Source organism: Carassius gibelio, chromosome B11 (genome assembly GCF_023724105.1).
Source record: "Carassius gibelio isolate Cgi1373 ecotype wild population from Czech Republic chromosome B11, carGib1.2-hapl.c, whole genome shotgun sequence".
In the NCBI taxonomy this organism is placed as follows: domain Eukaryota; kingdom Metazoa; phylum Chordata; class Actinopteri; order Cypriniformes; family Cyprinidae; genus Carassius; species Carassius gibelio.
The window spans coordinates 18488604-18502172 of NC_068406.1; the positions used below are offsets into that span (position 1 = coordinate 18488604).

General features: G+C 37.4%; 1 protein-coding gene across 1 annotated transcript in view; it reads right to left on the minus strand.

Annotated features, from left to right (window-relative positions):
- Nucleotides 1-2954: 2954 nt before the first annotated feature.
- The window catches only part of LOC127967721 (cadherin-4-like), a 188889-nt gene continuing 178274 nt past the window's right edge, over nt 2955-13569 (minus strand). The window contains exons 10-17 of the mRNA XM_052568361.1: nt 13078-13263; nt 11993-12246; nt 10011-10153; nt 8251-8487; nt 7792-8025; nt 6909-7048; nt 6597-6761; nt 2955-5419 (exon numbers count right to left, since the gene is read on the minus strand). Coding sequence (XP_052424321.1) covers nt 5213-5419; nt 6597-6761; nt 6909-7048; nt 7792-8025; nt 8251-8487; nt 10011-10153; nt 11993-12246; nt 13078-13263 — 1566 coding nt within the window. The 3' untranslated portion in view covers nt 2955-5212. The remainder of the gene's footprint in view (nt 5420-6596; nt 6762-6908; nt 7049-7791; nt 8026-8250; nt 8488-10010; nt 10154-11992; nt 12247-13077; nt 13264-13569) is intronic.

Consider the following 13569-nt stretch of genomic DNA (forward strand, 5'->3'; position numbering starts at 1 on the left):
TATACAAACAAAACTAAATTAAACCCTGTGGCTCGTGACGATACACTGATGTGTACAGACAAAGAATGATTATTCTGTGCAAGAAACTGAAAAGTATATATATTGTTATTTACCTCTGATTTTCACCACAATGTCTGAACTGTCCTGAGCATGTTCGCGTCTTCTTCTTTTTCAGCCTGCATGTGAGGCATCATCTTCTTCTTGTTCTTGTTTTACAGTGGATCGCAGTCTTAAAAGTGAATTACCGCCACCTATCTCTCAAATGGACCATTGGCACTCCAAATTGAGATTTGTAGATAGAGTCAATAGCTGGGTTTCCATCACCCTGCTTTTATGCACATTTTGAAGTATTGCATAAGAATGAATGATGGAAACGCTATATTTCTGATAAAAATGCTTTAATTCGCAAAAACGTTTTACGCTTGCTTGTGGTGGTTTTTGATTTGTGAAAAAGGGTTAATGCGAACAATTGGAGAAAAAAGTTGCATAAAAAAGTAATGTGACTTTGTGTTATGGGATGGCAAATCCTGACTAAGCAGCAGACCAATATTGTTCCACAGCATCTGAAATGTTGTTATGGTCATTTGGAAATGCAGACACAAAGTCTGTCATTAAAGTATTTCTTTATACAGTAATTGCCTCCCAGAATTGTTAAACAACTTCGTTCCAAAACAGCAGCATCCACCTCCAAAAGCAATAACCGGATTCTTTATGTTTCGTCTGCTCACTCTGAGATGCAATTAGTTTATTATAAAGGAAAATTATTATACTCCGTAGCTTCTCCTACTTTTGTGATGTATAGTGCCAGTTTATCAGGAAGTGAGGATTTTGTTATCTTTGACTAGTTGAATGGAAATGGTGCTTGTTCGCAAATGTTTTATGCGATTTTCCAATTTTGCGCATAAGTATAATTCGCAACTTTTCACCTGGCTCCCTTCTCGTCAGACTTGATGCACACACAGGTTGCCAGATTGACGTCACAAACAGGAACGACGATTAATGAAATTAAATACGCTGTGTTTTAATATCTGCAAATATCTGCACACATATTATTGTATGTTTATGCTTAAAGCTGCAGTCGGTAACTTTTGACGCTCTAGTGGTTAATAAACAGAACTGCTTGCCTCTTGCGGAACTCATCGTAGCCGGAACTACTTCTCTCTGTTTATTTCAATGAAGAATCACACTCCGCCGCGGTATCCCGAAGCAATCTAAAATAGTCCGAATATAAACACTTATTATAGGTGCACCCTAGTGATTCAGGACAGGCCAAAAACACAGTTTGGAAAATGGATTCATGGTGTACTCGCTTATTATATAAATTTTTCTACATTTTGAACACAAAAAAGTTACGGACCGCAGCTCTGATTGGTTGTTTCTAAACGGGAGCGATGTATTTCTGCAAATGGCAATAGAACCACTGGGAGGAGCCAGAGGAGCTTGATTTTTTCACAGATTATCTGTCTCATATTCTACTGTCAGGACATAATGACAGGTTTAACAAATATGTAAAAAATATAATTTTACAAAAGTTACCTACTGCAGCTTTAAGTAGTCAAAATCTAACATACAGCACTTTTAAGTACTCAGCAATTCCTAATTATGATTAATCGTTAACAGTATTCATCAGATATTTCCTCTGATCGCTGTATATTTATCCTTAAACACGTTCAGAAAAAAAGTGCCAGAATTGTACCTTAAGTAAAATTAAAAACTCTATAATGTTAACTTATGATGCCTAATTTAAATTAATATTGGTATATTTTATACTACAAACATTCTAAATAGTATTATTCTCAACATGGATTTAATCCTCCATTTTAAGATATGGAAGCTTATAAAATATATATATTTTAGTCCTACTTTAGTCTATTAAATAATTCAAAACATGTCTTAAACTTAAGCCTGTACATTTCTATCAGTACATTATTCAAAATTTTGTGTTCCACAAAAGAGAGCCATAGATTTTCAACATCTCACCCCAAAGATAGATGCCATCTCGTATGAACGCTCCCCACTTTCCTCTCCTCCCTCTTTTCCTTTATTACCACCCCTTCTTGTATCTAATGACACATTGCTCTTATAGTTTTGCTCTTTCTTCATCCCTCTCTCTTCTCGTCTGTGGGTTATTAGCAGTGTTCTGCTTGATGAGATTAAAGCGAGGGATTAATCAGAGCACTAATTGATAGACACGGCCGCAGAGAGTTCCAATCCCCTACAGCTCTCACTCTCTCTGTGTGCTGACTTATTGAAACCGCAGAGAGATACTCATACACAATTTTGGTACATGAAGAATAGATAAAAACAGAACATGTTCGCCATTAGTATGCAAAGGGTAACAGAGATGCAGAGAGAGAGGGATGCTGCGAGCTGGAGTTGTACTTACTGAAACTAATGGAAGAGCACTGATAAACTGTCAGTTAGTATCTGTCTTTAAAAGGGGCGAGAGGTTAATAAATGAGATCAAAATGAAAAGAGCTGTGGCATGCTTTAGAGGTTAGACAGTTCAAACCAAATTTCCCTGTCTTGTTTTTAATGTGGCAAAGTGACTTAAAAATGTGCTTTAAAAAGCTGATTTTAAAAAAATATATATTGTAGGTGGTCTACAAGACCATGTCCTGTTTGGACGATCCCTAAGTGTACCCTGGATATATTGACAAACTCCGCTGCAACATAGATTGCAAGATGATAGGTTTATGATATGGAAATATGAACTTTTACCTTTGTTTTTCTCTGCAAATATTTAATGCAATTATTTGCAAATTAACCAATATATCATAAAATAATGCAATTATAATGTTAAACTGATTGATAGTCCTAATAAGGCATAAAGCAAAAATCACATAAATGTTGATATTAAAAAAAGGGAAAAGAGAGATAAAGTATTAACTTTTATAACATTTTTAATCTCATTACTCAATTGTAATTTCATACATTTTCAGGGTCTTAAGCTTTAATCCACTCCCAGAGATTCGTCATTAGTGGTGGGCCTTATGTTTTAATTATGCCATATGCCCTTCGAGTACACTGACCTTTCACTGGGTCATGGGAAAGAACTTCATGGCTCATTTAAATACATGTGAAAAATCTAGGAAACTTTCTGTCAGATAAGTGTTGTCATCACTGGACAGAGTGCTTCATTATTAATGCTTCTGAAGGCAAATGTGTAGGAGGAGCAGTCTTCCAAAGTTATGTTAAGTCAATGTTAATTTAATGGTAATGCATGGAAATCCAGAAGTTCTAATGATAATCACGCTGCCTTTTTTAAATGGCCTGATTTTATGGCTTAATCAGAAATCCCATACTGGATATATCAGCTTAATTCAATTGTTACTTGATGGCATGAAGCAATGCACACTCATGCCCAGAAAACATTATGACAAGCTGCTGAAAGAAACATGGAAGTATGAGAGAGAAGAAAAGAGACATGAACCTGTTATGAACAGGACAGAGACTTGAGAATCTTCCTCTTGTTTTGTTTTTTCAAAAATTGTGATTGTTTATTCTCTAAAGCACATCCAATATTTGAGATGAATGGAAAGAGAAATCAGTTACACTGAATGGTGGAGCAGGCATGATTGTAAGCTTCTCTGCAATGCAGGTTTAGACCCTTATCCAGGGACAGAACGCACGAGACAGACTTTCTTCAGAACGACAAGACAAAAAGAACGCTGCTGCATTTCTCAAAGCCAAAGAATGAACGTAAAACCTAAGAGAAAAATACAAAAGACAAACATATAAAAAGAGAATTAAAAAATCCTACAGGATATAGACAAACACACACTCACACACACACATTCAAGCACAATAAAAAACAAATAGGCCCAGACACTGTCATTTAGCCCGACTTGGAGCTTGAAGAGCAGCAGATGTTTTAAATAATACTTCAAAAATAAGTATTTTACAGCATTTTAAACATTTTGAATATTTTTTTTGTATGTTTTTTATTTTTATTTTTTTCAGATTATATTTATTCCGTATTGTGTATATTCTTTGCCAACTACTTTTCACATTCTGACCACAGAGGAACAAGTGCGAGAGATTTGAGACATTGTTTTGAAAGAAGTCATGCACGTCTAATATTTGAATCAACTTATAAAGTTAGAAAAGGGGAATGTTCAAGACAAAAAAGAAGGTTTCTTCTGATGCAATCCTTTTAGAGTCGGGTTTCTTCAGCCATCACTTTTAGTCTCGCTGTCTGGCAACTTGTCATGCCTAAATTACCTTTACAATTCGGAAACGCAACACAAAATCGTACAAGGCAGGCAAGAGTATGAGCTAAAAGGCATTCTCCAGTAATATATTTTCTTCTTTTAGAAAATAAAGACCTTGATTTTTTTTTTTTTTTGTACACAACCAGTACACAACATAACATTATATGGTCGTGGTCGGTCAAGTTAAAAAAAAAAAAAAAAAAAAACCAAAAAAAATTTAAGAAATTATGATTTTTATAATTGGATCACTGTACTTCATACGCTCCAATTTCTGAAGGGAGAATGAGATTTCTGAAGGGAAAATGAGTCCTGTGTTTATCAACAAAAGTCTTGACAAAACATTCTCTGTTTCATTTGTTTGTTTTCCACATAGTAGTCAAAGAGGCGTTCTGCACCGGTAATGCAGGGATGAAAGGAAAGCAAAAGGTAGTCGAGAAGAGCGGACAGGAACTGGGGAGTGTGTGCCCAACAGAAGAAACTTTTCAAAATGGCAACCGACCCTGAGATTGCAGGAGTCCGATACAAAACACACCACAAAAGGCACTTTATCAACAACAGTGCTTCTGTTCTACTGAAATTCAAGTTGAGAGAAAAAGTGTGTGTGGAACTCTCTTTAGTGATAAAGCGAACAAAAAAAACGAGCGTGCGCACTCGTTTTTGTTTTATTCCCACACGTCGAGAATTCGTTGTCGCAACTCGATTCCATCTTGAGCCTCTAGGTGGTCCGAGAGGAGTGACAAAACAACACTGAAGAAACCACAACGCGAAATATTGTAAAAAGCCGTAAAATACTTGTGGATTGCAGCAAAGGTCCAAAGCAGGCTGCAGGGCAATACCAAACCCCTCTCGATGCCTCCGTAGCGTGCAGAGGAACTTTAGTTGAGAGATAATCAGCCCACTTGGAGGCTTGGCGTGCGACTTCTCAATAAAACATCTGAGAAGCCAATTGTCTCTCCTGGCCCTCTCCGTTCCCCCCCGTCTTCCTCGAGTTCCCACCTTCAGTCATCTCCCCCTCCTCCGTAGAGGTCTGCCAGCTTTTTGAAGCGAGGACCCCAGTCATTGAGGTAGTCGTAGTCCTGTTCTCCAGAGCTGGAGGAGTCCAGGGAGCTAACGGAGCCCGCTGTGGAGCCGCTGCCCTCGTAGTCAAACACCAGCAGGGAGTCGTAGGGAGGAGCAGTGGGGTCATTATCCGCCGCGCGCAGACCCTAATACGAGAGAGGGAGAGAACGTGTGACGGGGCTGCTGGAACAGACGCATACAAAATGCTCTGAAAGCCGCTGCTGGAAAGTGCATAAAGGGGTCACATCAGGAGGAATCAAATTTTCCTTGATCGTTTGAGATGAAAGACCTTGATGCACTATAAAAACAAGCTGTAACTTCCTGCTCAGTCAAAGACTTTTTTTTTTTAAACTAAGCTGCAAAATTGCCTCATTTTGTGTTTTTTTTTTTTCTCACATAAGGCAGACCAGATGAACAAGTCTATCCATCCAACCATTAAAACTGTTTTTGGCAATTGAACTTAAGTTGAAAGAAAATATATTCGAATATAAATATTAAATCAAATTTCTCTGCAACTAATTGAAAGGACTAAAATAACTAAACTACATGACTAAAACTAAAACTGAAATAAAAAATAAATGTATTTAAACTGAAATATTGAAAAAATTAAAGTGATAAAAACAACAGAAGCACACAAAAAAAATACAGAACAAATTAAAATGGAAACGAAAATATTACAGAAAAAGCTAAATAATTAAATTAATAAATACTATAAATTATGCTGTTTATGCTTGTATGAAGCACTTGCTACTCTCCATTTCTTAAAGCAGTGCAAGGTTGGGAAAGTTTACTTCTAACAAGATTGTCGATTATTTTAATACGTCAAACTTTGTTCAGCACTTTTCAGCATAGAATTTTCAGTAAGACTTTACTTAAAGCCTTTATGTATATTGCATTATTAAGGGTTACTAAAGGGTATAATCCATTATAATAATTCATAATGTGCATTGTATTTCATTATATCTTGTTATAATTAATGCATTAAACAGACTTTTGTCATGCATTGTACATTTAAATAAAGTGTTGTCACATTTTGTTAGAACATAATACATTTTCTTCTTAAGTTATTTTTTACATAAATGATTTAGAACTCCTTTTCTTTCTCAGTTTGTCGATGAAAAACTATTTCTGAATGATTTCTACCTAAATAAATTATGATTGTAAGTAGACATCAGGAAAGAAAATTGTTATGACCTCTTAAGTATGGCTTTCCAATCTTGCTTTCAAATTAACTGTATTTCCTTCCTGTGCCCCTCTGCAGGCATTAACTAAACTCGAGGTCTAACTAGATTATCTTCATGATAAGAAACAGAGGGAGCATACGTCAATGATGAACTCCCCGATGTCCCCTGGGTGTGGCACCGTGGGCCGGACAGGGTACTGAGATTCTAGGATAACGGGTCTCTCGTCCACTCTCCGCACACCTGCAGGCTTGCTCATGATGTGATCTAGAGACTCAGGCTGCTGCAGCTGACTCAGATCATAGTCCTGCAACAGAAATAAAAATATACCAGGTCACGTCTGAAACAAGGTCAGAAACGCTCTTGCAACTGACATAAAAGCAGCAAACTATTGAAAATTTCCAAACAGCCTTGACTCGAAAATCAATAACAGCATGATGTGTGTGACACTGACCTGATCTTCCTCTCCTCCTCCCTCTTCATCATACTTCAGGATATTATCTCTGACGTCATCCTCAGGGTCGATCAATAAGGGCTTCGTCTGACGCTCCTTCTCCCTTCGCTTCACCCACACCACAAAGAACAGAACCATACCTAAAAAACAAACATACAGGGGCGTCATGCACCTATCTTCTAATTTTGACAGGGCACCAGTGGTGGTCCAGACGTATTTAGAGCCATAGGCAAGATCTAAGAAAACAAAACACTTTCTGATGCACTTTTATATAGTTTAAGTTTAGATGTGTAAGCCTACTGATAAAGTACACTGTTCTAAAGCTGCATTAATTTGTTTAGAATTAACAATTGAATATTTAGTCTTAAATATCATTTATTCTTGCGATGACATAGATGAGTTTGCACTGCTTGATATTTTTGTGGAAACTGTAAAAATGTTTTTCAGGATTGTTTAGTGAATACAAAATTCAAAAGAACAGCATTTATTTGAAATATAAATTATTTGTAACATTATAAATGTATTTACTTCAATATAATATAATATAATATAATATAATATAATATAATATAATATAATATTTTTTTCATAATATTTCATATATGCTAGTTTTTGGAAGTCACATTTACATTTTTAGATGGCACATGCACTGAATGGGAATAGTCTTGTACTTATTTCTAAGGAGACTTTGTTAGGAGGTTCATAAAGCTGAGAAAATGTTGACTGAGAATGGATAATCAAATATTAAGTGACATGTTGAAAGGTTATTAATCACAATTTACTGATGCTGCGGAGGTTTGATTTTGTTGCATTCTCTGATTTAATCATTTATTCATTTATAAATCAAACCATCAATCTGCACACTAATCCATCCATCACTTACTGAGCAGTATAATGATACAGATGAGGATGGTGATGATGGCTCCGGTTCCCAGCCCGGCCACAGTCACTGCCCCGAGCACAGTACAGTCTCCGTTTTCATCACAGGGACACACCTTCACCTTCAAGACAGAGGTGTTGGACAGGGGAGGGTTTCCCGAGTCGGAAACTAAAATGGGAACTCTGTACATGCCTGCCTCCAGGTACGGGATCCGGAGTTTCAACTGGGCATAATTACCTAGAAAGAGATTAATTAGGAGAATCATTTTTAACAAGAGAATAATTAAAAACGTGGATATTTTTGGAAACTTTATTTACATATTAACAGCAAGTCTTTTTTCTATTCACTATTAATAATGTCAGATGTACTATCCTGAAGGAAACACAATAACTGAATTTACAAAGACCTGTTGAAATGCTAAAATCCTTGAATACTTTGAATTTGTAATATGTAAGATCTAACCATTCAGGCGTGAAATGGTCCAGTTACGACGGGCAGAAGAGGGGTAAGAGGGCAGCTCAAAGACATACGGGCCAGCGTTGGGCTCTGAATCTAAATCGGAGGCTGTGATGTTGACTGGATATCCGTGTCGTGACCGCTCGCAGACCAGAGCCTCTTGAGGAACTAAGACAGGCACGTTGTCATTCACATCTATCAAATAAATCTGGACAGTACCAGTTCCTGTGGCAGGAGGGGAACCTAAGAGACGGAAAAAGGATAACGACAGTCAGGGGTAAGGGTCGTAAAGTTTATATATTTGTACTGAAAACTCTCTATTGTGTCAGATATAAGAAAGGATAACTGCACATAAATATTTCACACAGCTGTTTTCCCTTTAATAGAGCTGGGCTCTCTCAGAGGACAGATATGTGTAATAACTTTGCCTGAAGAAACAGACATATCTGCTCCCTGCGGCTGTGAGTGAATCAAAGACAACAACAGAGGTCAGATATATACCTACACGCTCTCAAAACACAATCTGCCATCACAGACGAGGGACATTTGTGGAAAACATGGCACGGTATCATTCCCAAAGCTAACAGGCTAGATATTATAAAGACTGATTCTGTCAAATTCTGTTATTAGAAGGTCTGATAATACAACCTGTCAACCCTGGACACCTGTATCAACTGCTAGACAAAACGCCAGTCCCCAAAGGCTTTGTCCTGACAAGGCCTGCCACTATAGACACCTTTGAAAACTTCTGGGAAAAACACACCAAGACAGGGAGATGGACCGATCAATTTCCTAATCATACCAACCTCCCCTGAAGTTTTCAGAGCTTTTGAAGCAATACCCTAGGTTAAGCAATTTCAGCTTCTACATTTTAAAGAGTTGGACGAAAAAAGAACAGGCAAATAAACTGTTATTTACATCTCCTTTCTGATATTCAAAAATATAATCAAACACGCCTGCCTAAATCATTAATAATGGTTTCATTTAGATAATTTAAAGTCAGTTTCAATTGGAATTGGTTCATTTAGAACATCTGATAGTTTGATTTATTTCAGAAAACTGGTTTGTCCTTAACAACCTTATTTTTCATATGTAGCATTGGAAAGTCTGAGTCATCTTAATAAATCAGTTTGCCCTAAATGATTCTTCCTCAGACGCATCTTTTGAAAATCTGATTCAAGTAAATCAGTTCGTTCAACTATCCACTTTCTCATATGTAGCAGTCGATGCTCCCATTTATTTTAATGAACTGGTTTGTTGAACAGTTCCTGTAAATAAGCACAAAGAAAAACAATTCACAAATTTATCAGTCCCTCACTCAAAAACCATGAGCAAAACTAAGTGAGTTAAAACAACACATCCTAGACTACATTAAATATGGGTTAAGAATTTGTCCTATTCATACCAACTGTTTTTTGATGGTTTTAAACAATTAGTCTGTCCGTTTAGGAAAGTTTGTGTAAGAATGGGCAGGCAAATCCACTGCGATTGGACAGCAGCTTTGTTGGAACACCTTCTTGGTTGAATAGGGCACAAGAATGAAATCCAATCAGATTTTAAAAAGCGCCCCAGTGCTGATAGGTTATGAATCGATAGGCTGTGAACAGCTTTTCGGCTCTGTGGGACAAATTATGTTCAAGCAAACCAACTTCTCTCCAAACAGACCTACCCAATCGTTTAAATCCATTTTCCCCCATTCACAGCATCAACACTCAAAGTGTTGATTTTGTTCAAACTTTCCAACCCCCCCCCGCCTCCATTCTTACCAGTGTCCACGGCCAAAAAGGTCGCTTCATACACGTTTTTCTTCATATAAGGCGATTCGCGGTCCAGCACTGCTGTGGTGGTAATCCTTCCATTGGTCCTGTTGATTTTCAGCCAGTTGGCTGGATCTGACAGTTTGGAGTACCTGAAGGCCAAAAGCATTTGTTCATCAGATTACTCTGGATAAAAATCCATAAGCATCCGCAAGATGCGGCCGTAGAGCTCAACATTCAATCATAATTTATCCTGTAACAGTATGGCTGAGGGTAATAATGTAGCACTTTGAGATCATCAATCCATTTAAATGGCGTTAAAATCATATTTAGTCTGTTATGAGGATATAATGTGGATTATTAAGATATGTCCCTCATTCAGTCACAGCACGGGCTCTGTTCTGATCAATGGATCTGCATAGAGAAATGTGGAAACATTTACACTCAATCAAATCACAGATTTGACACATAATCTTTCTTCTATATATTATTGGGTAATATATCAGGCTTCCCTGCTATTAATCCAAAACACTGACGTTAAAAACAGTTACAGCCTATTCATCTGTCAGACCAGGTCTCAAAGGTGGGTAAGAATGCCACTGTATCGATTCGTACTGGTGCTCAATTATTAGCGCAAATGATTTTGGTATTGCTAATAATCAAGCTCACACTGCATCTTTTTGTTTGTCCGTCAGAGTTTTTGTTTGCTAAGCACTTTCCTGTGACTTATTTGAGCCTATAACATTGATAGATTCAGAGAGCGAGAGCGCCACAGTGTGGACCGTATTGATCGAACCGTTCTTCGCACACAGTGATCTATGGAGCAAGTCTAGTGAAGGTCCCCAAGTGTGTGTGTGTGTGTGAAGGTGCAGGGAGGCAAACTTTGGATCGATACTTCAAGCTGGCATGTTGCCCGCACACTTCTGAGTCATGAAAAAAAGAAATCAAGAGAGATCAAGCATGAACGACTGATAGAGAGAGAGGGAGAGACACAATAGAAGCAGCAGTGTGGAGAACGGTTCGGCTCATTACTCGACAACCTTTCACCCTGTTGCTTGGCAACCCAGGCACAACCAAGGGACTAGAACAGGAGAGAGTCAATTAAACGCATTTAGCTGCTCCTGGGGTGCTAATGGTGCGAACGATACGTGCTACATCACTTGACATACAACAACTTGAAAATTAAGCACTTATATGTATGGAAATTGCATGTACTTCTGACGCTCGCTTACAAAGTCAGAAGTTGACCTGTACTCGGGAGTGATGGATTTGTTTTAAGCCTGGTTTCTATAAAAATGGCTCTTAAACTCACTAGTCAAATAAAGCCCTCATGGATTTATGGGAATTTTAAAACTCAAGAATGATTCAGCTGAAAATAAAAAAGCGAGAGGAGTGGGTAGAATAAACTAGACTTTATGTGGCAGACATCTTGATTTTCTATTCATGTGTGTCACTCAGCTAAATGAGCGCTTTATGTAAATTAACAATAGCAATTGCTGCCTCAGTCCATCATTCAATAAGACTCCGGACCGAAACTATTTAAAAGCATTTAATTAACAGTATTGTTGCTATGAGACATAAATAAAACAAAAATACATTTTTACAAAAAAATAAAATAAATATATATATATATTTGTTTTTTTTAAGAATAATTGGGATATATAGCCTACGCTCAGGTGCATTTAGTGTGTAAAAAAAAGCATGACATTGGTTACATCAGTTGACATTGAGTTTAATCAGACTTTTTGACTGAAAAAGGTATAAATATAAATAAAAATGAATAAAAAAATTACAATTAAGTGAATATTAATAATAACCTTTCATCTTTGGAGTAAACTTTTATTTTTATTTTGGCATTGTAGACACACTTTGTCACTAACCTATGCATGTGTTTGAGTGAGTAAGAACAGAAATGATTGACATTTACGGTCACTCAGAAAGATTGACATCCCACGCTTACAACTAAAGCCTCTGCTGTCATTCCTCTCTACCTGATAGTCTGCTGGATGAAGCGGTCTGGATCCAGTGCAGCAAAAGTAGCGAGGGTGGTGTCAGCAGGCACCCCCTCTTCAAAACGGATGACTTTAGGGTTGGAAGGAAAGACGGGGGCCTCGTTGACATCCAGTACTTTGATAGAAACAGCAGCAGAGGAGGACGGCGAGGAGGGGATCCCGCTGGCTAGGTGAGCTTGGTTCGACACCACCACCATCAGCGTGAAGGCGTCATTCCTCTCATAGTCGACCGGCTACATGTATGCACACAAACACACAAGTTCTTTCAGATTTTAAACAACTTGATTGTGCTCTGTTAACAGGAAGGAGATTTTAGATCTGGTAACATGAGCAAGAGGCCTTTTTTATTCAATGAAACCATTCAATGAAACAGCAAAACCCATTTCAATAAGACATTAACTCTTCACTATCAGGTTGAATGAGACTCCAGAAAGTGTTAGAAGACGAACAGAAAGTGACTTCAGTTTGAGTTTGGAGATGAAGTGAACCCTAGAGTAAAGGTTAGAAGGAGCTGACAAGGAGATGAGTGTGAGAGGATCAGCTGTTCTGTGGTTAGAAATGTGGTGTGCCGAACCACATGTGACCATGAAAGCTGTGTAACACTTCCAAAAAGACTGAAATACATTTTTGCCGATGGCTTCTATCACGCTCTCTCACACACACCATGCAAATGGCCAAAAACTTAAAGGCTACAAAACTGGGGGGAAAGAGAATAGATTACACATCATAGATTTTATATAGTTTTTCAGTAATCTGTGAACCATTTACTTGTGTTGGGTTGCAATATCCTGCTTCTTGCATTATCATTGTTTTAGCAATTGAAAGTATTATTATTATTATTATTATTATTATTATTTAAAAGGTTTTAATATGAATAGTATTGAGAAATGCTGAGGAAAGGTTTTTAGATTTCTCACTAATTTCTAAGTGGAAATGATGCCTTTCTATATTGTACAGTGGATGAGAGTGTTGAATGTCTGATTATTTAGAGTTAAAAATCAAAAGATCAGCAATCTGAGAACCACGAATAATGTTTGACAATGTACCCAACTGGATACACCTACCTTAACCACTATGACCTTGCCGTCATTGGTGACCTCGTCAGTGCGTATAGCGAAATGGCCCATCGCATCTCCTCCTGTAATCCTATAGACGGCGTTCCAATTTGGTGTATGAGGCTGGTCCTTGTCTCTGACTGTCAAATTGGCCACCACCACACCCACAGCATTCTCTGGGACCTCTCCTAAGAACTAAGAGCAAAGGAAGACAAATAAAATGAGACGCTAAAATTATTTTAAAACAAACATTTTAAATTCAAAACACTAACTACAAAATTGGACCAACTTATTCGAAAGTTAACTGCAAAAATAAACAAAAATAAATCAATAAATACATAAATCAATAAATAAAGTCTGCAACGGAATTCATACATATTAGGACACCAAATACTTGGGAATAATTAGGGTCAATCTAGTACAGGGACAATTGCCTTGAAGGAACCTACAGTTCAGTGTCCTGTTTAAGACACAATGGTAATGGTTTATGGGTTATTACCA